The sequence below is a fragment of the Oncorhynchus keta genome, unplaced genomic scaffold, assembly GCF_023373465.1.
Source record: "Oncorhynchus keta strain PuntledgeMale-10-30-2019 unplaced genomic scaffold, Oket_V2 Un_scaffold_515_pilon_pilon, whole genome shotgun sequence".
In the NCBI taxonomy this organism is placed as follows: Eukaryota; Metazoa; Chordata; class Actinopteri; order Salmoniformes; family Salmonidae; genus Oncorhynchus; species Oncorhynchus keta.
The window spans coordinates 158,057-181,228 of NW_026290954.1; the positions used below are offsets into that span (position 1 = coordinate 158,057).

The window sequence follows — 23,172 nt, forward strand, 5'->3', positions numbered from 1 at the left end:
GGCAGGCAGCTTAGCCCCAGTGATGTACTGGGCCGTACACACTACCCTCTAGTGCCTTGTGGTCAGAGGCCGAGCAATTGCCATACCAGGCAGTGATGCAACCAGTCAGGATGCTCTCGATGTTGCAGCTGTAGAACCTTTTGAGGATCTCAGGACCCATGCCAAATCTTTTTAGTTTCCTGAGGGGGAATAGGCTTTGTCGTGCCCTCTTCACGACTGTCTTGGTGTGTTTGAACGAGAGGTTGACCGATTAATCGGAATGGCCGTCTACAAAGGGAAGTACAGCCGAGAGCTGCCCTGTGACACGAGCCTAACGGACGAGCTAAACCTTTCTATGCTCGCTTCGGGTCAAATAACACTGAAACATGCATGAGAGCACCAGCTGTACCGGAAGACTGTGCGATCACACTCTCCTCAGCCGACGTGAGTAAGACCTTTAGACAGGTCAACATTCACAAGGCTGTGGGGCCAGACAGATTACCAGGACGTGTACTGCGTGCATGCGCTGACCAACTGGCAAGTGTCTTCACTGACATTTTCAACCTCTCCCTGTCCGAGTCTGTAATACTAACATGTTTTAAGGAGACCAACATAGTGCCTGTGCCCAAGAACACTAAGGTAACCTGCCTAAATGACTACTGACCCGTAGCACTCACGGTTGTAGCCATAAATTGCTTTGAAATTCTGGTCATGGATGATTACGTTTTTTCCCCCCAGGCCCATAGATTCTCTCAAAACATGAATTATGTATTAGGATAGGTTAGCGCTTATCCTACCTGCTTACAGCCCTAGGGGAAGCAGAGATACACCTCTCACTCACTGATAGGAAGGTAAAACTAACTGTGTGGGGTCTAGTCTCTGTCTGTCGGTCTGGCATTTAGGGGACTGTGGTCATTTTTTGGGTTTGGGTCTGTGGACAGAAGGGCAAACAGTTGTTAGGGTTCCCAGGATGGTGCCAGAGAGAGAGGAAGATGGCTAGACAGGGAGAACACACAGAGCCTTGTCTGGGCCCTGGGCACTCATCCAGCACAGGTGCTGCCTGGAAGAGTAGGGAGGGAGGGATGGGGGACTAAGGTAGGGAGGGAGGGATGGGGGACTAAGGTAGGGAGGGAGGGATGGGGGACTAAGGTAGGGAGGGAGGGATGGGGGACTAAGGTAGGGAGGGAGGGAGGGGTGGGGGACTAAGGGAGGGAGGGAGGGATGGGGGACTAAGGGAGGGAGGGAGGGATGGGGGACTAAGGTAGGGAGGGAGGGATGGGGGACTAAGGTAGGGAGGGAGGGATGGGGGAGGTAGGGAAGGAGGGATGGGGGACTAAGGTAGGGAGGGAGGGATGGGGGACTAAGGTAGGGAGGGAGGGATGGGGACTAAGGTAGGGAGGGAGGGATGGGGGACTAAGGTAGGGAGGGAGGGAGGGATGGGGGACTAAGGTAGGGAGGGAGGGATGGGGGACTAAGGCATGTGGGAGTGATGAGTAGAGAGGATACTTTCTGTGTTCATCTAATGGAGACAGTTTTTATTTAACCAGGAAAAGCCCATTTAGACAGTCTCTTTTTCAACAACTTAAACCATTCATTTGGGACAAATCATTCACTAAATCTTGTAATAATTCATGTGGAAATTAAGCAAGTTGAGGTGACTAAACCATGGATTGTAAACTGTCATGGTCAAAACATATTGATACAACAGGAGCTAAGACGGGGGTGAGGTCTGTCTGTAATAAAGCGCTGCTCTACCTTCTTAACACTGTCAACAAGGCAGGTCCTACAGGCTCTAGTTTCTACCTTCTTAACAGCACTATCAACAAGGCAGGTCCTACAGGCTCTAGTTTCTACCTCTGGCCTGCTCGCCTCCCTACCACTGAGGAAGTACAGTTCCCGCTCAGCCCAGTCAAAACTGTTCGCTGCTCTGGCCCCCCAATGGTGGAACAAACTCCCTCACGACGCCAGGACAGCGGAGTCAATCACCACCTTCCGGAGACACCTGAAACCCCACCTCTTTAAGGAATACCTAGGATAGGATAAGTAATCCTTCTCACCCCCCCTCCCCCTAAAAGATTTAGATGCACTATTGTAAAGTGGCTGTTCCACTGGATGTCATAAGGTGAATGCACCAATTTGTAAGTCGCTCTGGATAAGAGCGTCTGCTAAATGACTTAAATGTAAATGTAATGTAAATGATGCATGGTTCCATCTAGTGGCTCCTCCCTGTTATCTGATGCATGGTTCCATCTAGTGGCTCCTCCCTGTTATCTGATGCATGGTTCCATCTAGTGGCTCCTCCCTGTTATCTGATGCATGGTTCCATCTAGTGGCTCCTCCATGTTAACTGATGCATGGTTCCATCTAGTGGCTCCTCCCTGTTATCTGATGCATGGTTCCATCTAGTGGCTCCTCCCTGTTATCTGATGCATGGTTCCATCTAGTGGCTCCTCCCTGTTATCTGATGCATGGTTCCATCTAGTGGCTCCTCCCTGTTATCTGATGCATGGTTCCATCTAGTGGCTCCTCCCTGTTATCTGATGCATGGTTCCATCTAGTGGCTCCTCCCTGTTATCTGATGCATGGTTCCATCTAGTGGCTCCTCCCTGTTAACTGATGCATGGTTCCATCTAGTGGCTCCTCCCTGTTAACTGATGCATGGTTCCATCTAGTGGCTCCTCCCTGTTATCTGATGCATGGTTCCATCTAGTGGCTCCTCCCTGTTATCTGATGCATGGTTCCATCTAGTGGCTCCTCCCTGTTATCTGATGCATGGTTCCATCTAGTGGCTCCTCCCTGTTATCTGATGCATGGTTCCATCTAGTGGCTCCTCCATGTTATCTGATGCATGGTTCCATCTAGTGGCTCCTCCCTGTTATCTGATGCATGGTTCCATCTAGTGGCTCCTCCCTGTTAACTGATGCATGGTTCCATCTAGTGGCTCCTCCCTGTTATCTGATGCATGGTTCCATCTAGTGGCTCCTCCCTGTTATCTGATGCATGGTTCCATCTAGTGGCTCCTCCCTGTTATCTGATGCATGGTTCCATCTAGTGGCTCCTCCCTGTTAACTGATGCATGGTTCCATCTAGTGGCTCCTCCCTGTTATCTGATGCATGGTTCCATCTAGTGGCTCCTCCCTGTTATCTGATGCATGGTTCCATCTAGTGGCTCCTCCCTGTTATCTGATGCATGGTTCCATCTAGTGGCTCCTCCCTGTTATCTGATGCATGGTTCCATCTAGTGGCTCCTCCCTGTTATCTGATGCATGGTTCCATCTAGTGGCTCCTCCCTGTTAACTGATGCATGGTTCCATCTAGTGGCTCCTCCCTGTTATCTGATGCATGGTTCCATCTAGTGGCTCCTCCATGTTAACTGATGCATGGTTCCATCTAGTGGCTCCTCCCTGTTCTGATGCATGGTTCCATCTAGTGGCTCCTCCCTGTTATCTGATGCATGGTTCCATCTAGTGGCTCCTCCCTGTTATCTGATGCATGGTTCCATCTAGTGGCTCCTCCCTGTTATCTGATGCATGGTTCCATCTAGTGGCTCCTCCCTGTTATCTGATGCATGGTTCCATCTAGTGGCTCCTCCCTGTTAACTGATGCATGGTTCCATCTAGTGGCTCCTCCCTGTTATCTGATGCATGGTTCCATCTAGTGGCTCCTCCATGTTAACTGATGCATGGTTCCGTCTCTTGTTCTTCAAAGCTTTTGAGGAATGACCAGTGTGATAATACCAGTCTCTCCCCCTCCCTCTCTCTCTCCCGCTCTCTCTTTTCTTCTCTTCCTCTCTCTCCAGCCAAGTCCATCCTGAAGAAGGCTAAGTGTGCGCAGGGTGGGCGGGGCAACGTGACCTTTGACATGCTGACAGTGTTCCTGTTCCCGCGGTGCCAGGGCTTCAGCAGCGTGCCCAGTAGGGGGGGCTGTTCACTGGGCATGATGCAGCGCCACAGCGCCCTCCGCAGGTACACCCTGGATGAGTACGCTGTGGAGCAACACACCCTCCGTCGGGAGAAACTCCTCGACCGCCTCCGAGAGGAGAAACTGGATGCTCTCAAACAGAAGGTCAGACCTGAGAGATGTATGTATTGAGGCCTTGACTGAGTACAGGGAGACGAGACACACAGTTCCCCGTGTCTGGGTTAGCTAATGCAGTGATGTCTGATTGTGAAAAGGTTTTAATAGCTGATTCTATTAAATTCTTATAGCTGATTCTTTCAAATGAGTTGGTTTTGAGCACTTTGTTTAGTTGGGAGTTGATTATAACTTCCTGAGAACATGTATACGTGTATCACAATGATCCCCCGTCTCTCCCTCGCAGCTGACTAAGGGAGGCACGGTGGAGTCAGAGGAGGCTGACCGCCTCACTGTCGAAGACATCCCAGAGGACGAGATGGACATTAGCAGCTGTAACCTAGACGACGGCTCCTTCCTCCACCCCTACCCCTCCAAGAGGAGACATGCCCTGCTGAAGGCTGCGGGGGTGAAGGTGGAGAAGGAGGAGAAGAGACAGCTGCAGCAGCTCAGAGTGTCCAGGGAGGACTGTGGGTGTGACTGCCAGGGTTTCTGTGAGCCAGAGACCTGCGCCTGCAGCCTGGCAGGCATCAAGTGTCAGGTAAGACACTTTGCTAATGAAAACTCACATATGAACATTTATTCAACTTCAATGTTAATAGTAAACTGACGTCTCATGTTTTAAATACTTTATATTCTTAACAATATGAGCAGTGGTTATTTGTCCACTTTAATACAATATTCTGAACCCTCAGGGACAAAGCAGAACCTGATTTATTTTATTTTTTACGTCCTCTTCTCTCCCCAGATGGACCAGTCGTCATTTCCCTGCGGCTGCACTAAGGATGGCTGCGGTAACCAGGAAGGTCGTGAAGAGTTCAACTCCAGCCGGGTTCAGACCCACTACATCCACACCATCATGAAGCTAGAGCTGGAGAAGAGACTGGAGGAGACGTCTGGACCAGAGGAAGAGGACCTGGAAGAGACCGCCCCATGTCACTACTACAACCCCTTGTCCAACCGCTCCTCCTTCCACTTCATCTCAAAGCTGGCGGCGGTCAGGGAGAACAGCTGTAGTAGCGACATGACCGACTCCTCTGCCTCCTCTGGGGGGAGTGAATACTCAGAGGAAGGGGCGGAGTTAGGGCGGCACTCCCGGGAGGATGGCCCTCTGCTGGATGATGTGGATGAGAACGGACTGAGCCGCATCCTCAGCTTCAGTGACATCGATGACAACGACGACTACAATGTAAACAACCGCGTTGTCAATGACAACCGCTGCTGCCCCGAGCAACGTCTACAGCAACAGCCGTGGATGTTGACAGGGTTTATCACGGCAGACTTCAAAGAGGATAATAACAATCTAGTGGTGCACAGAGACAACCGGGCCATGGCCATAACACAACTGTTAGATGATAACGCTAACCAAGGCAACGCTCTGTTCCACCACAGCGGCTGCAGTGTTCCCAACACCCTCTCTTCCTCAGTAGACTGCCCCAACACCCTCTCTTCCTCAGTAGACTGCCCCAACACCCTCTCTTCCTCAGTAGACTGCCCCAACACCCTCTCTTCCTCAGTAGACTGCCCCAACACCCTCTCTTCCTCAGTAGACTGCCCCAACACCCTCTCTTCCTCAGTAGACTGCCCCAACACCCTCTCTTCCTCAGTAGACTGCCCCAACACCCCCTCTTCCTCAGTAGACTGCCCCAACACCCCCTCTTCCTCAGTAGACTGCCCCAACAACCCCTCTTCCTCAGTAGACTGCCCCAACAACCCCTCTTCCTCAGTAGACTGCCCCAACAACCCCTCTTCCTCAGTAGACTGCCCCAACAACCCCTCTTCCTCAGTAGACTGCCCCAACAACCCTCTTCCTCAGTAGACTGCCCCAACAACCCCTCTTCCTCAGTAGACTGCCCCAACAACCCCTCTTCCTCAGTAGACTGCCCCAACAACCCCTCTTCCTCTGTAGATGGCACCGCTGCCAGCCTGTCCTCAGAGTCTGACCTGGAGTTCTTTGATGGTTTCTGGCTGGGTCCTTCCTCCCTCTACAACTCCCTAAAGGAATACCAACACATGGACAGCTTCTTTCACTCCCAGTTGCCTAGTTACCCCAGCAGCCAATCAGAGGCCAGTGACCCTGGGGCCTGTCTCCTGGAGTCTCTGATTGGTCTGTCAGAATCTGTCCCAGAACCCCCTGCAACGTTCAGACAATCAACCGGACCTGAACTGCCAACTGTGTTCTGGGCTATGTAGTGAATTAGGGGGGACGGTAGGTAAACTGCTGTTGGAAGAAGCTGTGATTTCTCCCCTATCTATTGTTAATGTGATTTCTCCCCTATCTATTGTTAATGAGATCCCGTTCTTGCCTAACAAATCTTGGCAAAAGCAGTTGGTAATTATTGCTGTATGAAATGGCAGCGAACATTTGATTTGGAAAAAAGAAAGTGAGACCAACATAAACGTGAGCGCTCGATTGTGTAATCTGAGTCATGTATCTGTGACCATACACTGATGCCATGTGCTGGAGCCTGCCCCTCTACACTAACACAGAGGGTAACTGCTGCACTGTTCTGTCTGGGGACATGGGCAGTAGGGAATCTTTAAACGTTGCTGAATGTCAACCTCAGGGACTTTTTCTAGCTTTAGGAAGCAGACTGTTGTGGCCATTGAAACACTGTGTTGCATTTACACACACAGAGACACACACACAGAGACACACACACAGAGACACACACACACACAGAGACACACACACAGAGACACACACACACAGACACACACACACAGAGACACACACACACAGAGACACACACACACAGAGACACACACACACAGAGACACACACACACAGAGACACACACACACAGAGACACACACACACAGAGAGACACACACACACAGAGAGACACACACACACAGAGACACACACACAGAGACACACACACAGAGACACACACACAGAGACACACACACACAGAGACACACACACACAGAGACACACACACACAGAGACACACACACACAGAGAGACACACACACACAGAGAGACACACACACACAGAGACACACACACACACACAGAGACACACACACACACAGAGACACACACACACACAGAGAGACACACACACACAGAGACACACACACACACAGAGACACACACACACACAGAGACACACACACACACAGAGACACACACACACAGACACACACACACACACAGAGACACACACACACACAGAGACACACACACACACAGAGACACACACACACACAGAGACACACACACACACAGAGAGACACACACACACACAGAGACACACACACACACAGAGACACACACGCACACAGAGACACACACACACACAGAGACACACACACACACAGAGACACACACACACACAGAGACACACACACACACAGAGACACACACACACACAGAGACACACACACACACAGAGACACACACACACACACACAGACACACACACACACACACACACAGAGACACACACACACACACACACAGAGACACACACACACACACACACAGACACACACACACACAGAGACACACACACACAGAGACACACACACACAGAGACACACACACACAGAGACACACACACACAGAGACACACACAGACACACACACACAGAGACACACACACACAGAGACACACACACACAGAGACACACACACACAGAGACACACACACACAGAGACACACACACACAGAGACACACACACACAGAGACACACACCCACACAGAGACACACACCCACACAGAGACACACACCCACACAGAGACACACCCAGAGACCCACTCGAATCACAACGTCCTCATAACCCCGTTTCCCATTACGTCTCTGTGCTCCGTCCCAGTTGACCCAGTTAGGGGGGGTGTCAACCCCTGTGTTTCATCCTAAAGCTAGAGGCCCCCATAATGGTGCCCAAGGCTCTGGTGTGGTACAGCAGTCCCTCTGTAAGCCCCTTGGTCAGCACTTTATCTGGTATGGTACAGCAGTCCCTCCGTAAGCCCCTTGGTCAGCACTTTATCTGTGATTGACTTTTACTTGTCATTTGTTTTTTTGTTTTTTAATTTATGTTCAGTTCAAAAAGCCTGCTAAACGTAGGTTCAAGCAGCAGTTTGATTTTTATAACCTGGAAATGCAATCTTTAGGTATCAGTGACTTTGTCCCTAATGGCTCCCTATAGTGCACTACTTCAGACCAGAACTCTATGGCTCCCTATAGTGCACTACTTCAGACCAGAGCTCTATGGCTCCCTATAGTGCACTACTTCAGACCAGAGCTCTATGGCTCCCTATAGTGCACTACTTCAGACCAGAGCTCTATGGCTCCCTATAGTGCACTACTTCAGACCAGAGCTCTATGGCTCTGGGTAACAATTACTGGGATTGTTTTCAATTAAAATGGTCACAAAGAAGGACAAAATGCATTCTTAGCAAAGGGCAAGATTTTAGCTCTGGCTGTCTTGGAGTGGTCTGAGTGGGGAGGGGAAAACAGAACATTAGCTGTTATTGGCAGAGACGTTTGGAACTCTTTCTTATTGGTCAATTTACTGCATGGTGACCATGGAAGGACAAAACTCAATCTCAACAAAAGAGGCTTACATTTCAGCCGGTCTTTTCAAACCGTTCTTACACTTAAAGGGCACTATCATCATTCCACAGTGTTATTCCAACCTCCTAGTGTGGAAATATAGATAAAACACAGGGAAGCGTTTTGACTGGGCCTGTATCCTTTTAATATTTTTTACATATTACATTTTGGTTACATTTTTTTGTAATTATTTCAGATGTTATCTAATTTATGGCGTTGGGCTATAAGAGAGCGAGGGATGTTGTTACTCAGTGCCTGTGTTTTTGGCACATCTTCTACTAGCCCAGTCTGAAAATGTAATTTAACTTCCATCCCTGAGCACAGTGCTTCCATTTGAGCTGTGGGACTGAATACTGTGTAACCTACTTTCTAAATCAAACATTTGTACTATGGGTCTATTGATATTTCTGCCTATAATGTTACCATAGAGAATCACACTAATATTTTCTAACTAATTTATGTAGATTGAAAGAAAAAATATATAATCTGTATCACTGACAAATTAATTATTTTATTAAGAAAATACAAATTGCATAATTTTTTTTCTAAATATTGAAATCGTTAATATATGACTTATAGAGATGCCGATTATGAATGCTATTGCTGTATAGCATTTTGAAGTATTTTTCACCAGTTAGATTGTTTTGGACTATAAAATGATGCAAAAACTAAAATGAATGAGAAAATATCCATATGATTGACACCTGATGGGGTGTTATATTGCCTCCAATAGGACACCTGATGGGGTTTATATTGCCTCCAATAGGACTCCTGATGGGGTTTTATATTTCCTCCAATAGGACTCCTGATGGGGTGTTATATTGTCACCAACAGGACACCTGATGGGGTTTATATTGCCACCAATAGGACTCCTGATGGGGTTTTATATTGTCACCAACAGGACACCTGATGGGGTTTATATTGCCACCAACAGGACACCTGATGGGGTTTTATATTGCCACCAACAGGAAACCAGATGGGGTTTTATATTGCCACCAACAGGACACCTGATGGGGTTTTATATTGTCACCAACAGGACACCTGATGGGGTTTATATTGCCTCCAATAGGACTCCTGATGGGGTTTTATATTGTCACCAACAGGACACCTGATGGGGTTTATATTGCCACCAATAGGACTCCTGATGGGGTTTTATATTGTCACCAACAGGACACCTGATGGGGTTTATATTGCCACCAACAGGACACCTGATGGGGTTTTATATTGCCACCAACAGGAAACCAGATGGGGTTTTATATTGCCACCAACAGGACACCTGATGGGGTTTTATATTGCCACCAACAGGACACCTGATGGGGTTTTATATTGCCACCAACAGGAAACCAGGTGGGGTTTTATATTGCCACCAACAGGACACCTGATGGGGTTTTATATTGCCACCAACAGGACACCTGATGGGGTTTTATATTGCCACCAACAGGACACCTGATGGGGTTTTATATTGCCACCAACAGGACACCTGATGGGGTTTTATATTACCACCAACAGGACACCTGATGGGGTTTTATATTGCCACCAACAGGACACCTGATGGGGTTTTATATTGCCACCAACAGGTACCAGATGGGGTTTTATATTGCCACCAACAGGACACCTGATGGGGTTTTATATTACCACCAACAGGTACCAGATGGGGTTTTATATTGCCACCAACAGGACACCTGATGGGGTTTTATATTGCCACCAACAGGACACCTGATAGGGGTTTATATTGCCACCAACAGGACACCTGATAGGGGTTTATATTACCACCAACAGGACACCTGATAGGGGTTTATATTGCCACCAACAGGACACCTGAGCTTCTGGTGTAAATCCATCATTATCAATGAAGACATGGCAACAATGGGTAATTATTCATGTAAAGTACCATGGCTTTTTTAAATTACAATGTGTATTTTGTTGTACATATTTTCTGCTTGAATGGTACTGCAGAGCAAACCAAGCGGCTTTATTGTTTTCTCATTGTCATTCTAACTGAAAAGTCATTTTTTTACAGTTTGTCCCTTCAAAATAAAAATACACATTTTTTATTTCTTAAATCCTTTACTTTATTTATTTTATACATCTATTCGCCATTTTAAGGACACTGTTATTAATCGTTAGTGTTCAACCTTTACCAAACTGTTTGACCCCATCAGATTTCCTAAAATGACATACCCAAATCTAACTGCCTATAGCTCAGGCCCTGAAGCAAGGATATGCATAATCTTGGTACCATTTGGAAGGAAACACTTTGAAGTTTGTGGAAATGTGAAGGGAATGTAGGAGAATATAACACATTAGATCTGGTAAAAGAGAATACAAAGAAGAAACCATGTATTTTCTTTGTACCATCTTTAAAATGCAATAGAAAGGCCATAATGTATTATTCCAACCCAGGTGCAATTTAGATTTTGGCCACTAGATGGCAGCAGTGTATGTGCAAAGTTTTAGACTAATCCAATGAACCATTACATTTCTGTTAAAATTTGTATCAAGACTGCCCAAATGTGCCTAATTGTTTTTTTGAATAACTTTTCAAGTTCATAATTGTGTGCACTCCACAAACAATAGCATGGTATTATTTCACTGTAATAGCTACTGTAAATTGGACAGTGCAGTTAGATTAACAAGAATTTAAGCTTTCTGCCAATATCAGATATGTCTATATCCTGGGAATGTCCTTGTTACTTACAACCTCGTGCTAATTTCATTAGCACATGTTAGCTCAACTGTCCTGAGGGGGACCCACCAGCCCTGTAGAGGTTAAATCCTTGACTTTTTATTTTGTACATCTATTTCCATTTTAAGGACATTGTTATTTTTCTTTAGTGTTCAACCTCTACCAAACGTTTTGACCCCATCAGATTTGTATCATTCACCCTAGCTGGCCTTTTTCTGTGTCAGTTGATGCTTTGTTGAGTTGACTTTTACAGTCCAACAACAGTAGAAAACATCAGTGTTCATGGTTTTAACTTTGAGTCACTAGAGTCATTTAGAGTTCGAGACATACAGTACCAGTCACGTTTATACACACCAACTCATTCAAGGGTTTGTCTTTATTTTTTACCACAGGTCTTCCTTTCCTGTGGCCGTCCTCATGAGAGCCAAGTTACATCGTAGCGCTTGATGGTTTTTTTGCGACTGCATTTGAAGAAAAGGCATTTGAATGTAAACATAAAAATAAATAAACATGGGAACGTTCATGTGCCTTAATGACAATGTATCCCTCTGTCTCCATAACGGCAGATAATTATTATTATTAATAATATATTTATATATTCAATCCATAAATACAAATCAAATTGTTAAATTACGAGCCTATAATATAATATAATAATATAATAATAAATAATATATGCCATTTAGCTGACGCTTTTATCCAAAGCGACTTACAGTCATGTGTGCATACATTCTACGTATGGGTGGTCCCGGGAATCGAACCCACTACCCTGGCGTTACAAGCGCCATGCTCTACCAACTGAGCCACAGAAGGACCAGGCCTAGTTGGTTTAGCCATGGAAAAAGTCAGGAACCTTCCCGCTATCCATGATTGGCTGAGATAATGGATGGGCCGGACATGCCGGGAGATGAGTTTTGATAGGTCTGCCATGTAAGCATGCTTCTGTGTATATAACGTGAGCTGTTTACTAAATGTTGACAGTCCTTTCTACCGCGCCGTTTTTTTTAAAGATATAATGTTAGTCATCGAGAACTGCAAAGGTTTTGCTACTTTTCTCATCAACATTGATGCCCTGAATGTAGCAGGCGGCAGAGCAGTTGGAGAAAGTGATGGGCTACTTTCTGCACACGCCACGGTCAGTGTGAACCGGAGTGACTTGACAACGCTGGCCAAACAAGATGTAGCTACAAACAGAACAGAGTAAGATGGTTCCAGTCTGTGTGAAGCGCTCATCCATGTATACGAACGAGTAAGAGTCTATCTACATTTTCAGATATAAGTTTAGGAAAAATTAGCTAGGAAGCCAACATGCTAACATTACGTATATGATCCTTGTATTAATATTTTCCTTCACATGACCCATCAATTTAGACAAGTGTGTCAGGTAAGTGTCATCTAATATTGCTAAACTATCTTCTGGACACATTCTGTGTTTGATACTATGCAAGTAACCACTTCACTGTGCTTATTTACATGTTCTCTATCATGTGACAAATAAACCTGGATTTGATTTGATATAGCGTGTGTTCACCACATGGCCTCACGTGAATAATTAAAGAGATGGGTGGGGCTAAGGTTTGAGGAACGATGCTGAATGTGTGTAGACGAAGAGCTCTCCAGTAGGTGTATCATCAGTGTGGCAGATGTGTTGTTACCTACCCTTACCACCTGGGTGTGGCCCGTCAGGAAGTCCAGGATCTAGTTGCAGAGGGAGGTGTTTAGTCCCAGCACCCTTAGCTTAGTGATGAGCTTTGTGGTCACTGTGTCAAATGCTAAGCTGTAGTCAATGAATGGCATTCTCACATATGTGTTCCTTTTGTCCAGGTGGGAAAGGGAAGTGCTGGAGTGCAATAGAGATTTCATCATCTCAGTACAGATGCTGCCTGTAATCCATGGCTTCTGGTTGGGGTATGTACATACAGTCACTGGGGATGACGTCATCGATGCACTTATTGATGAAGCCAGTGACTGATGTGGTGTACTCTACAATGCCACCGGAAGAACCGCGAAACATATTCCAGTCTGTGCTAGCAAAAGTGCTGTTGCTTAGCGTCTGCGTCTTCTGACCACTTCTGTATTGAGCGAGTCACTGCTGCTTCCTGCTTTAGTTTTTGCTTGTAAATGGGTTTGTATGGCCGAGCAGCCACACACAAGCCTAAGATCTCCATGCGCAATGCCAAGCGCTGGCTGGAGTGGTGTAAAACTCGTCCCCATTGAATTCTGGAGCAGTGGAAACGCGTTCTCTGGAGTGATGAGTCACGCTTCACCATCTGGCAGTTCGACGGACTAATTCGGGTTTGGAGGATTTCAGAAGAATACTACCTGCCCAAATGTATAGTGCCAACTGTAAAGTTTGGTGGAGGAGGAATAATGGTTTGGGGCTGTTTTTCATGGCATCTCCATGGGCCCACCTTGGGGGGGGGGGTCAAAGGTCATACCGCTATGGATTTTGTGAGACAGGATGGGCAGTATTTAAATATGCTTCATTATCTCATGGTACCCTAGATGATAAAATACACCAAATGTCCTACAGAACAAGGGGACTTATTTAAAAAGATTCATAGAGTCATCAATGATTTAGTCACAGCAGCCTATTTTCAAGTTAGCCACCATTAATTTCAATGTGGAGAAGCTGAATTTATTTTCAAAGCCATAAATGAATAAATAATTGTTGGAAAAAAAAATAGACTGAAAACATGTGTAAGGTGATGCTGAATGATGGCCCAGAGATGTTATAAGTATTTAGCTAAAAGTTACCAGAATCATGGTAATAATATGACAAAAATGCTGTCTGACTTGTGAGTTTTGTAGCTGTTTCAAATACAATACATTCAGAATGTCTTCAGACCTCCTTTCCCAAAACTTTTACGTTCCAGCCTTATTCTGAGAGTATATTCCCCTCATCAATCTACACATTATATACCTTTTCCCCTCATCAATCTACACATTATATACCTTTTCCCCTCATCAATCTACACATTATATACCTTTTCCCCTCATCAATCTACACATTATATACCTGTTCCCCTCATCAATCTACACATTATATACCTTTTCCCCTCGTCAATCTACACATTATATACCTTTTCCCCTCGTCAATCTACACATTATATACCTTTTCCCCTCATCAATCTACACATTATATACCTTTTCCCCTCATCAATCTACACATTATATACCTTTTCCCCTCGTCAATCTACACATTATATACCTTTTCCCCTCGTCAATCTACACATTATATACCTTTTCCCCTCATCAATCTACACATTATATACCTTTTCCCCTCATCAATCTACACATTATATACCTTTTCCTCCTCAATCTACACATTATATACCTTTTCCCCTCGTCAATCTACACATTATATACCTTTTCCCCTCATCAATCTACACATTATATACCTTTTCCCTCATCAATCTACACATTATATACCTTTTCCCCTCATCAATCTACACATTATATACCTTTTCCCTCGTCAATCTACACATTATATACCTTTTCCCCTCGTCAATCTACACATTATATACCTTTTCCCCTCGTCAATCTACACATCATATACCTTTTCCCTCGTCAATCTACACATTATATACCTTTTCCCCTCAATCTACACATTATATACCTTTTCCCCTCGTCAATCTACACATTATATACCTTTTCCCCTCGTCAATCTACACATTATATACCTTTTCCCCTCGTCAATCTACACATTATATACCTTTTCCCTCGTCAATCTACACATTATATACCTTTTCCCCTCGTCAATCTACACATTATATACCTTTTCCCCTCTCAATCTACACATTATATACCTTTTCCCCTCGTCAATCTACACATTATATACCTTTTCCCCTCGTCAATCTACACATTATATACCTTTTCCCCTCGTCAATCTACACATTATATACCTTTTCCCCTCGTCAATCTACACATTATATACCTTTTCCCTCGTCAATCTACACATTATATACCTTTTCCCCTCGTCAATCTACACATTATATACCTTTCCCTCGTCAATCTACACATTATATACCTTTTCCCTCAATCTACACATTATATACCTTTTCCCTCGTCAATCTACACATTATATACCTTTTCCCCTCATCAATCTATACATTATATACCTTTTCCCCTCGTCAATCTACACATTATATACCTTTTCCCCTCATCAATCTACACATTATATACCTTTTCCCCTCATCAATCTACACATTATATACCTTTTCCCTCATCAATCTACACATTATATACCTTTTCCCCTCATCAATCTACACATTATATACCTTTTCCCCTCATCAATCTACACATTATATACCTTTTCCCCTCATCAATCTACACATTATATACCTTTTCCCCTCATCAATCTACACATTATATACCTTTTCCCCTCATCAATCTACACATTATATACCTTTTCCCCTCATCAATCTACACATTATATACCTTTTCCCCTCATCAATCTACACATTATATACCTTTTCCCCTCGTCAATCTACACATTATATACCTTTTCCCCTCGTCAATCTACACATTATATACCTTTTCCCCTCGTCAATCTACACATTATATACCTTTTCCCCCGTCAATCTACACATTATATACCTTTTCCCCTCATCAATCTACACATTATATACCTTTTCCCCTCGTCAATCTACACATTATATACCTTTTCCCCTCATCAATCTACACATTATATACCTTTTCCCCTCATCAATCTACACATTATATACCTTTTCCCCTCATCAATCTACACATTATATACCTTTTCCCCTCATCAATCTACACATTATATACCTTTTCCCCTCATCAATCTACACATTATATACCTTTTCCCCTCATCAATCTACACATTATATACCTTTTCCCCTCATCAATCTACACATTATATACCCCATAACGACAAAGCAAAAACTGGTTTTTACATTTTTGCAGATTTATAAAAAAAACAAAACGGAATTATCACATTTACATAAGTATTCAGACCCTTTACTCAGTACTTTGTTGAAACACTTTTGGCAGTGATTACAGCCTGGAGTCTTCTTGGGTATGACACTACAAGCCAGGTACACCTGTATTTGGGGAGTTTCTCTCATTCTTCTCTGCAGATCCATGCTCTGTCAGGTTGGGTTGGGAGTGTCGCTGCATAGCTATTTTCAGGTCTCTTCAGAGATGTTCGATCGTGTTCAAGTCCGTGCCACTCAAGGATAGTCAGAGACCTGCCCCCAAGCCACTCCTAGGTTGTCTTGGTTGTGTTCTTAGGGTCATTGTCCTGTTGGAAGGTGAACCTTCGCCCTGGAGCAGGTTTTCATCAAGGCTCTCTCTGTACTTTGCTCCATTAATCTTTCCCTCGATCCTGACTATTATCCCAGTCTCTGCCACTGAAAAACATCCCCACAGCATGATGCTGCCACCACCATGCTTCACCGCAGGGGTGGTGCCAGGTTTCCTCCAGATGTGATGCTGCCACCACCATGCTTCACCGCAGGGGTGGTGCCAGGTTTCCTCCAGATGTGATGCTGCCACCACCATGCTTCACCGCTGGGGTGGTGCCAGGTTTCCTCCAGACGTGACGCTGCCACCACCATGCTTCACCGCAGGGGTGGTGCCAGGTTTCCTCCAGACGTGACGCTTGGCATTCAGGCCAAAGAGTTCAATCTCGGTTTCATCAGACCAGAGAATCTTGTTTCGCTAATCAAATTGTATTGGTCACATACACATATTTAGCAGATGTTATTGCGGGTGTTGCGAAATGCTTGTGTTCCTAGCTCCAACAGTGCAATTCACAGCAATACACACCAATCTAATAGTAAAACAATGGATTTGTTTTTAAACTCAGCAAAAAAAGAAACAGCCCTTTTTCAGGACCCTGTCTTTCAAAGATTATTCGTAAAAATCCAAATAACTTCACAGATCTTCATTGTAAAGGGTTTAAACACTGTTTCCCATGTTTGGTCAATGAACCATTAACAATTAATGAACAAGCACCTGTGGAACGGTCGTTAAGACACTAACAGCTTACAGACGGTAGGAAATTAAGGTCACAGCTATGAAAACTTAGGACACTAAAGAGGCCTTTCTACTGACTCTGAAAAACACCAAAAGAAAGATGCCCAGGGTCTCTGCTCATCTGTGTGAATGTGCCTTAGGCATGCTGCAAGGAGGCATGAGGACTGCAGATGTGGCCAGGACAAAAATGTGCTATGTCCGTACTGGGAGATGCTTAAGAAAGAGCTACAGGGAGACGGGATGAACAGCTGATCGTCCTTGCAGTGACGAGGACACTGTTGTTTCAACGCCATTGTCAACCTAATATGTGGAATCTACGTTGAAAACACATTTGAATTTACAAAATGTCATTAACCAGTATGGTTTGCATCTCATTTCAACCATCATTGAAAACATTGAAATTGGGGTAAAACTTCAACTCAAACACAATAACTTAACCCAACTAACAGGTTGTTAAAGCAATCTAATGTTGAAATTGCGTTGAGAATAAGGTTTGGGTTTAGGGCCTTGCACAGTGGTGCTCTATATGGTGCTCTGTGGAGGTTACCTGCTCTGTCACACTTTTTGGGCCTGTTGTGTGGAGGACAGTCTGAGGCCTTTGACTGGGGCAAGAAGCTGGCTGGAATAACAGCCTTGCGGAGATCAGGCAACGTCTCCATGGGTCGGCCCCCTTCCCTGAGTTGCCCCCACCCCTCTCCGGCTCTCTCTCCTCCTTTCCCTGGTGCAGGGAGCTGGATGGGTGGCTTTGACGCCCCCTGGTGGACATAAGCATTCACATCACCTGTCAATGGACAGGTGTAAAGAACACGTGTAAAAATGACTTTAATAACAAGCTTTCAAATGACCTGTTAACTCACACTGGGCAGGTGAAAAAATCACGTGTACAAAAAAAAATACTTTTGACACTTGTGATAATCATTTGTCAGTTGCCTTTTTCAAGAGTTAAAACGATTTGTACCTTTTATCTTTTCATACTAATCGAACACAGACTGTGACTCCACACCGCTCGATGCGTCTGGCACGTCGTCTCTGTTTGTTACTTCAGCCTGGCTGCATACAGACGTGTTTCTGTGCGACGTGGAGGCATATCTCCTCGGCTAAGACAACACATTCAAAATGACAGTACTACCTCACCTTAGTTAAAAAACAACTGGAACGGTAGTTTGCGATGGGCATAATTCAAAGCTCAATAGTACCCGACGGGGGGACAAGTGGATACCATGTCCATGGGGTAGGTTGCTAATGACTGCTAGCCAGCCTAGCAAACAGTATAGTAGGATTTCAAGACAGTGTACCGTTATATATATATATATATATGTATTTAGCAGAAATCAGCAACTTTGACATATAGACTGCCTTCTGCTCTGTAACGTTATGTCTGTGATAATGAGGAGGCACATCTCTTTTCCTCTGCTTGGTTCGTTACACCATCAGCTATACTGTTTACAATCTATTGTTTGCGTTTTGGGGACTAACTTCTGCAGTGCCATGTTATTAGGAGATAACGTTATGTGTGTTATATAGGTATAAAGGACGTCACGCTGCCTGCTTTAGTGAGTCCCTCCCGTTTCGGCCCTGACGCGAACCCGGGACCTCTGCCTGGTTCACACACCTCACCGCACTACTGAAGCGTTTTACCGGTTGTCACCGCCCTACTGAAGCGTTTTACCGGTTGTCACCGCCCTACTGAAGCGTTTTTACCGGTTGTCACCGCCCTACTGAAGCGTTTTACCGGTTGTCACCGCCCTACTGAAGCGTTTTACCGGTTGTCACCGCACTACTGAAGCGTTTTACCGGTTGTCACCGCACTACTGAAGCGTTTTACCGGTTGTCACCGCCCTACTGAAGCGTTTTACCGGTTGTCACCGCACTACTGAAGCGTTTTACCGGTTGTCACCGCACTACTGAAGCGTTTTACCGGTTGTCACCGCACTACTGAAGCGTTTTACCGGTTGTCCCGCACTACTGAAGCGTTTTACCGGTTGTCACCGCACTACTGAAGCGTTTTACCGGTTGTCCCCGCACTACTGAAGCGTTTTACCGGTTGTCCCCGCACTACTGAAGCGTTTTACCGGTTGTCCCCGCACTACTGAAGCGTTTTACCGGTTGTCCCCGCACTACTGAAGCGTTTTACCGGTTGTCCCCGCACTACTGAAGCGTTTTACCGGTTGTCCCCGCACTACTGAAGCGTTTTACCGGTTGACCCCGCACTACTGAAGCGTTTTACCGGTTGTCCCCGCCCTACTGAAGCGTTTTACCGGTTGTCACCGCCCTACTGAAGCGTTTTACCGGTTGTCACCGCACTACTGAAGCGTTTTACCGGTTGTCACCGCACTGCTGAAGCGTTTTACCGGTTGTCACCGCACTACTGAAGCGCTTTACCGGTTGTCACCGCACTACTGAAGCGTTTTTACCGGTTGTCACCGCCCTACTGAAGCGTTTTACCGGTTGTCCCCGCACTACTGAAGCGTTTTACCGGTTGTCACCGCACTACTGAAGCGTTTTACCGGTTGTCCCCGCACTACTGAAGCGTTTTACCGGTTGTCACCGCCCTACTGAAGCGTTTTACCGGTTGTCACCGCCCTACTGAAGCGTTTTACCGGTTGTCCCCGCCCTACTGAAGCGTTTTACCGGTTGTCCCCGCACTACTGAAGCGTTTTACCGGTTGTCCCCGCCCTACTGAAGCGTTTTACCGGTTGTCACCGCCCTACTGAAGTGTTTTACCGGTTGTCCCCGCACTACTGAAGCGTTTTCCCTGTTGTCCCCGCACTACTGAAGCGTTTTACCGGTTGACCCCATGTGCTACATATGTCATTGGAAGCTAATAAGCAGCGGTCAAGTGTTATTTTTGAACCCCGCCGGTGAGGGGGTACCAGAAGTGTAAATGACGTCATCATTCCCACAATCAGAGTTTGTCAGATGTCGCCAGCCTGTCATTATCCAACAGGGATCATCAACTAGCTGTATTTGGTTTAAAATATACTTACGTATCAAAAGTAAAAGTATAAATCATTTCAAATTCTTTATATTAAGCAAACCAGATGGAACCATTTTCTAGTTATTTATTTATTTACGGATATCCAGGTGCACGCTCCAACACTTAGACATATTTGACAAGCAAAACATGTCGGTTTAGTGAGTCTGCCAGATCAGAGGCAGTAGGGATGACCAGGGATGTTCTCTGTTTAGTGAGTCAGAGGCAGTAGGGATGACCAGGGATGTTCTCTGTTTAGTGAGTCCTCCAGATCAGAGGCAGTAGGGATGACCAGGGATGTTCTCTGTTTAGTGAGTCAGAGGCAGTAGGGATGACCAGGGATGTTCTCTGTTTAGTGAGTCCTCCAGATCAGAGGCAGTAGGGATGACCAGGGATGTTCTCTGTTTAGTGAGTCCTCCAGATCAGAGGCAGTAGGGATGACCAGGGATGTTCTCTGTTTAGTGAGTCCTCCAGATCAGAGGCAGTAGGGATGACCAGGGATGTTCTATGTTTAGGGAGTCCTCCAGATCAGAGCCAGTAGGGATGACCAGGGATGTTCGGTTGATCAAATCAAATGTTTATTTGTCACATGCGTCGAATACAACAGGTGTAGTAGAACTTACAGTGAAATGCTGAATACAACAGGTGTAGTAGACCTTACAGTGAAATGCCGAATACAACAGGTGTAGTAGACCTTACAGTGAAATGCTGAATACAACAGGTGTAGTAGACCTTACAGTGAAATGCTGAATACAACAGGTGTAGTAGACCTTACAGTGAAATGCTGAATACAACAGGTGTAGTAGACCTTACAGTGAAATGCTGAATACAACAGGTGTAGTAGACCTTACAGTGAAATGCCGAATACAACAGGTTTAGTAGACCTTACAGTGAAATGCTGAATACAACAGGTGTAGTAGACCTTACAGTGAAATGCTGAATACAACAGGTGTAGTAGACCTTACAGTGAAATGCTGAATACAACAGGTGTAGTAGACCTTACAGTGAAATGCTGAATACAACAGGTGTAGTAGACCTTACAGTGAAATGCTGAATACAACAGGTGTAGTAGACCTTACAGTGAAATGCCGAATACAACAGGTGTAGTAGACCTTACAGTGAAATGCTGAATACAACAGGTGTAGTAGACCTTACAGTGAAATGCTGAATACAACAGGTGTAGTAGACCTTACAGTGAAATGCTGAATACAACAGGTGTAGTAGACCTTACAGTGAAATGCTGAATACAACAGGTGTAGTAGACCTCACAGTGAAATGCTGAATACAACAGGTGTAGTAGACCTTACAGTGAAATGCTGAATACAACAGGTGTAGTAGACCTTACAGTGAAATTCCGAATACAACAGGTGTAGTAGACCTTACAGTGAAATGCTGAATACAACAGGTGTAGTAGACCTTACAGTGAAATGCTGAATACAACAGGTGTAGTAGACCTCACATTGAAATGCTGAATACAACAGGTGTAGTAGACCTTACAGTGAAATGCTGAATACAACAGGTGTAGTAGACCTTACAGTGAAATGCCGAATACAACAGGTGTAGTAGACCTTACAGTGAAATGCTGAATACAACAGGTGTAGTAGACCTTACAGTGAAATGCTGAATACAACAGGTGTAGTAGACCTTACAGTGAAATGCTGAATACAACAGGTGTAGTAGACCTTACAGTGAAATGCCGAATACAACAGGTGTAGTAGACCTTACAGTGAAATGCCGAATACAACAGGTGTAGTAGACCTTACAGTGAAATGCTGAATACAACAGGTGTAGTAGACCTTACAGTGAAATGCTGAATACAACAGGTGTAGTAGACCTCACAGTGAAATGCTGAATACAACAGGTGTAGTAGACCTCACAGTGAAATGTTGAATACAACAGGTGTAGTTGACCTTACAGTGAAATGCTTAATACAACAGGTGTAGTTGACCTTACAGTGAAATGCTTAATACAACAGGTGTAGTAGACCTTACAGTGAAATGCTGAGTACAACAGGTGTAGTAGACCTTACAGTGAAATGCTTAATACAACAGGTGTAGTTGACCTTACAGTGAAACGCTGAATACAACAGGTGTAGTAGACCTTACAGTGAAATTCTGAATACAACAGGTGTTGTAGACCTTACAGTGAAATGCTGAATACAACAGGTGTAGTAGACCTTACAGTGAAATGATGAATACAACAGGTGTAGTAGACCTTACAGTGAAATGCTTAATACAACAGGTGTAGTAGACCTCACAGTGAAATGCTTAATACAACAGGTGTAGTTGACCTTACAGTGAAATGCTTAATACAACAGGTGTAGTTGACCTTACAGTGAAATGCTTAATACAACAGGTGTAGTAGACCTCACAGTGAAATGCTGAATACAACAGGTGTAGTAGACCTTACAGTGAAATGCTGAATACAACAGGTGTAGTTGACCTTACAGTGAAATGCTTAATACAACAGGTGTAGTTGACCTTACAGTGAAATGCTTAATACAACAGGTGTAGTTGACCTTACAGTGAAATGCTTAATACAACAGGTGTAGTTGACCTTACAGTGAAATGCTGAATACAACAGGTGTAGTAGACCTTACAGTGAAATGCTTAATACAACAGGTGTAGTAGACCTTACAGTGAAATGCTTAATACAACAGGTGTAGTAGACCTTACAGTGAAATGCTTAATACAACAGGTGTAGTTGACCTTACAGTGAAATGCTTAATACAACAGGTGTAGTAGACCTTACAGTGAAATGATGAATACAACAGGTGTAGTAGACCTTACAGTGAAATGCTTAATACAACAGGTGTAGTAGACCTCACAGTGAAATGCTTAATACAACAGGTGTAGTTGACCTTACAGTGAAATGCTTAATACAACAGGT

The 23,172-nt window shown here is 44.8% G+C and overlaps 3 protein-coding genes across 6 annotated transcripts in view; all 3 read left to right on the plus strand.

Annotated features, from left to right (window-relative positions):
- LOC118380728 (cysteine/serine-rich nuclear protein 2-like) overlaps nucleotides 1-5,878 on the plus strand; it is a 33,151-nt gene extending 27,273 nt beyond the window's left edge. The window contains exons 3-5 of the mRNA XM_052516575.1: nucleotides 3,779-4,044; nucleotides 4,301-4,594; nucleotides 4,802-5,878. Coding sequence (XP_052372535.1) covers nucleotides 3,779-4,044; nucleotides 4,301-4,594; nucleotides 4,802-5,872 — 1,631 coding nt within the window. The 3' untranslated portion in view covers nucleotides 5,873-5,878. The remainder of the gene's footprint in view (nucleotides 1-3,778; nucleotides 4,045-4,300; nucleotides 4,595-4,801) is intronic.
- Nucleotides 5,879-6,255: 377 nt separating this feature from the next.
- On the plus strand, nucleotides 6,256-10,683 carry LOC127928957 (filaggrin-2-like). Of its 4 annotated transcripts, XM_052516578.1 has the most exons (3): nucleotides 6,256-10,197; nucleotides 10,231-10,264; nucleotides 10,298-10,683. In XM_052516578.1, the coding sequence occupies exon 1, from the start codon at nucleotides 6,608-6,610 to the stop codon at nucleotides 7,922-7,924; it is 1,317 nt and encodes a 438-aa protein (XP_052372538.1). In that variant the 5' UTR covers nucleotides 6,256-6,607; the 3' UTR covers nucleotides 7,925-10,197; nucleotides 10,231-10,264; nucleotides 10,298-10,683. The 4 variants fall into 4 exon arrangements, with proteins under 4 accessions (XP_052372538.1, XP_052372536.1, XP_052372537.1 ...); XM_052516576.1 differs by having other exon boundaries at nucleotides 10,231-10,683; XM_052516577.1 differs by lacking the exon at nucleotides 10,231-10,264.
- Nucleotides 10,684-18,275: 7,592 nt separating this feature from the next.
- The window catches only part of LOC127928963 (Golgi reassembly-stacking protein 1-like), a 39,065-nt gene continuing 34,168 nt past the window's right edge, over nucleotides 18,276-23,172 (plus strand). The window contains exon 1 of the mRNA XM_052516606.1: nucleotides 18,276-18,540. Coding sequence (XP_052372566.1) covers nucleotides 18,478-18,540 — 63 coding nt within the window. The 5' untranslated portion in view covers nucleotides 18,276-18,477. The remainder of the gene's footprint in view (nucleotides 18,541-23,172) is intronic.

What these genes read in the sequence shown, in the direction of transcription:
- LOC127928957 (XM_052516576.1), top strand. Translation starts at nt 6,608, where the DNA reads ATGTCAACCTCAGGGACTTTTTCTAGCTTTAGGAAGCAGACTGTTGTG.